Raw genomic sequence first — 2,290 nt, forward strand, 5'->3', positions numbered from 1 at the left:
TTTCTTGTACAAGAAAAAAAGTCAAATAACCTTTTGATTTTAGTTTTTATTTGAGACCATTTCAGAAACAATATAGATCTTCAATGTTCATTTACAACTGTTCTGATAGTTTTTAAGCAGGTTCAGCTCATCATCACTCAACTCATCCCACCGCTTTATGAAGTTACAGGATGTGATGTGCACCGTCCCATCAGCTTCTAGACCACCTACAGTGACAGAACACAGAAGCAAGAATGAAAATGTGACATAAATATGGAGTAAATAATACTATACCATAAATTGTTTACCTGTGATAACATACTGTGTCCAATCAGCCTGCAAATCAACTGCACATCCCAAGGGAGAGTAGACAGCATCAATTCCCCCCACAGGGCCTTTGTACACCTGAATCAAATGATAAACATATACTAAAAAAAGCTCATCTGAGGACAGAATTTGTTTAGTGAAATCCATACCTGGATGGCATGAACGCTATATTTGATCATTGCTCCATTGTCAACCTCCTTCTTTCCAATGACAGATACGCTGATTACTACAAAAAACATAAGCCACATTAACAGAGAGATTTAACACACAATCAGAGCATCCCCATTAAAAAAAGTTGACTAAACTTACCAGCTTCTGAGTTGCAGAGATCCTCCAAGGAAGACATCCTAAGAGGACAAATGCAGACCTGTGCTGCTCCTGTCTCCACTCGCCAAATAAACAGAATGGCCAGAGAGATGAAACAACTCTTCATTATCTGAGTCATCTTTGGAAACTCAAAGATGATGAAAATGATGACAGCTGTCAAAGACAAATGCAGAAGACCAGAAATCAGATTTAAAACGATCTCTTCTTTAAACAGAGCAGTGAGTTTTATACCCCCTTGCCGCTAACAGGCTCCGCCCCTTCTGAGGTGACCATTTTAGAAACAATTCTTGCATGTTTTAGATTTTTCTCTGATCATTGGATCAGAAAAGTTAGTTTGTTGATTTCTCTTATCTAGCAACTCTCTCTATGTCTGACACATAAATAGAAGATCAACTAATTTTAGGACCTGTTTACACCAGACCAGTCTCTGGAAATACTAATGTTTACTGGGGTCAATATACAAAAAAATCACAGATTACATGGAACAACTGCAGTAATGTATCAGACGAGGTTGTAGTAAAGTGTTTTACTCTTCTCTTAAAATTATCATATTTTGAACCACCACAACAGATGACTCACTCAGTCATATATGCTGCATGAGAGACTTGTAAGATAAGGTGTGTGGTGTTTGGTGAAAATGTACACTGAAAAGAGGAGCAAAAAAAATCACAATTTTTTATCTGGCAACCCTGATACCAGTCTCACTCATGTGCTGATCATGCAGCAGCTGCATGATACTTCGAACCTGGTGAATAAGCTAATGTTCCATTGGACCTAAGATGCTCTTTGTGTTTTGCTTTTACAAGCTGCGAAGGGTGAGTAACACAAAAACCCTCCGGTGTCTGTAATTTATCTGTAATTTATTGTAATTGTCGTTAGTTAGAAGAAACGTTTGCTGTGTGCAGGTGGTTTGAACATATACGTATGCGCTTTCAAAGATGCTGGGTGCTTCTCAAAATCTCCACTCTGAGACCAGTATTCAGAAATCTCCGGGTTCAGAGAACCACGGTTAGGGCCGTGTACACGATCGGCCGAACTGCAAAAAAGAACCTGTGGTTTCACACAAAATCTGCATTGTGTAAACAGGGCCTTAGATTGGATCATGACCAGAGGTAGCAGTTCAACAATCTGAGTCAGCTTTGAAACTTATAAAATGTCAAAAATGGAGCCAGCTGTCAAAGAGTGATGAAGTCAATCTTAAACCAGCTTGGACATTTTAGTTGTTCTCCTCTTGAACAGAATCCTTGAGGTACATCAGGCGCCACCACCGCCTTGCAGACAAAAGGATCCACAAAGCACTGGGAGGTCAGGAGCTCTTAACTTTTCACAATCAGCTAATTTTATCATTCTGTGTGACCCTTGAAGGGAAGGACAACTGGTTTTAAAATGGACCTTGACCAGAGGCACGTTAACCCCACCTTAGACCAGTGCTCTGTGATGTTGGAGGTCAGGACTTTGGGTTGTGAAACAGCAAAATGGGAACCATTGAAACTACCTGCTGGTGGCCGATGTTTGGCAAAAGTGTCACTAGAAAACCACAAACAAACACAAATACAAATACTTCTCTTCTATAAAGCATTTTCATAATGACTGAAGCTAACATAGTCACTTGATTATGGTATAGAATTGAATTATGTGCATTACTACAGTATAAATT

The 2,290-nt window shown here is 39.3% G+C and overlaps 2 protein-coding genes across 4 annotated transcripts in view; one reads left to right on the top strand and one right to left on the bottom strand.

The window, feature by feature from the left end:
* The window catches only part of LOC106528553 (metalloproteinase inhibitor 2), a 23,590-nt gene extending 22,789 nt beyond the window's left edge, over positions 1–801 (bottom strand). Inside the window, exons 1-4 of one of the 3 annotated variants that reach the window (XM_014023754.1) lie at positions 616–798; positions 456–532; positions 302–384; positions 27–206 (exon numbers count right to left, since the gene is read on the bottom strand). In XM_014023754.1, the coding sequence (XP_013879208.1) occupies positions 191–206; positions 302–384; positions 456–532; positions 616–751 (312 nt within the window). In that variant the 5' untranslated portion in view covers positions 752–798 and the 3' untranslated portion in view covers positions 27–190. Of the gene's footprint in view, positions 1–26; positions 207–287; positions 385–455; positions 533–615 lie in introns of those variants that run through there. The other 2 variants (XM_014023752.1, XM_014023753.1) reach the window with 2 other exon arrangements.
* LOC106528551 (metalloproteinase inhibitor 2) overlaps positions 1–2,290 on the top strand; it is a gene marked incomplete in the record, with an annotated part of 22,741 nt that overhangs the window by 15,696 nt on the left and 4,755 nt on the right.

Source organism: Austrofundulus limnaeus, unplaced genomic scaffold (genome assembly GCF_001266775.1).
Source record: "Austrofundulus limnaeus strain Quisiro unplaced genomic scaffold, Austrofundulus_limnaeus-1.0 Scaffold389, whole genome shotgun sequence".
In the NCBI taxonomy this organism is placed as follows: domain Eukaryota; kingdom Metazoa; phylum Chordata; class Actinopteri; order Cyprinodontiformes; family Rivulidae; genus Austrofundulus; species Austrofundulus limnaeus.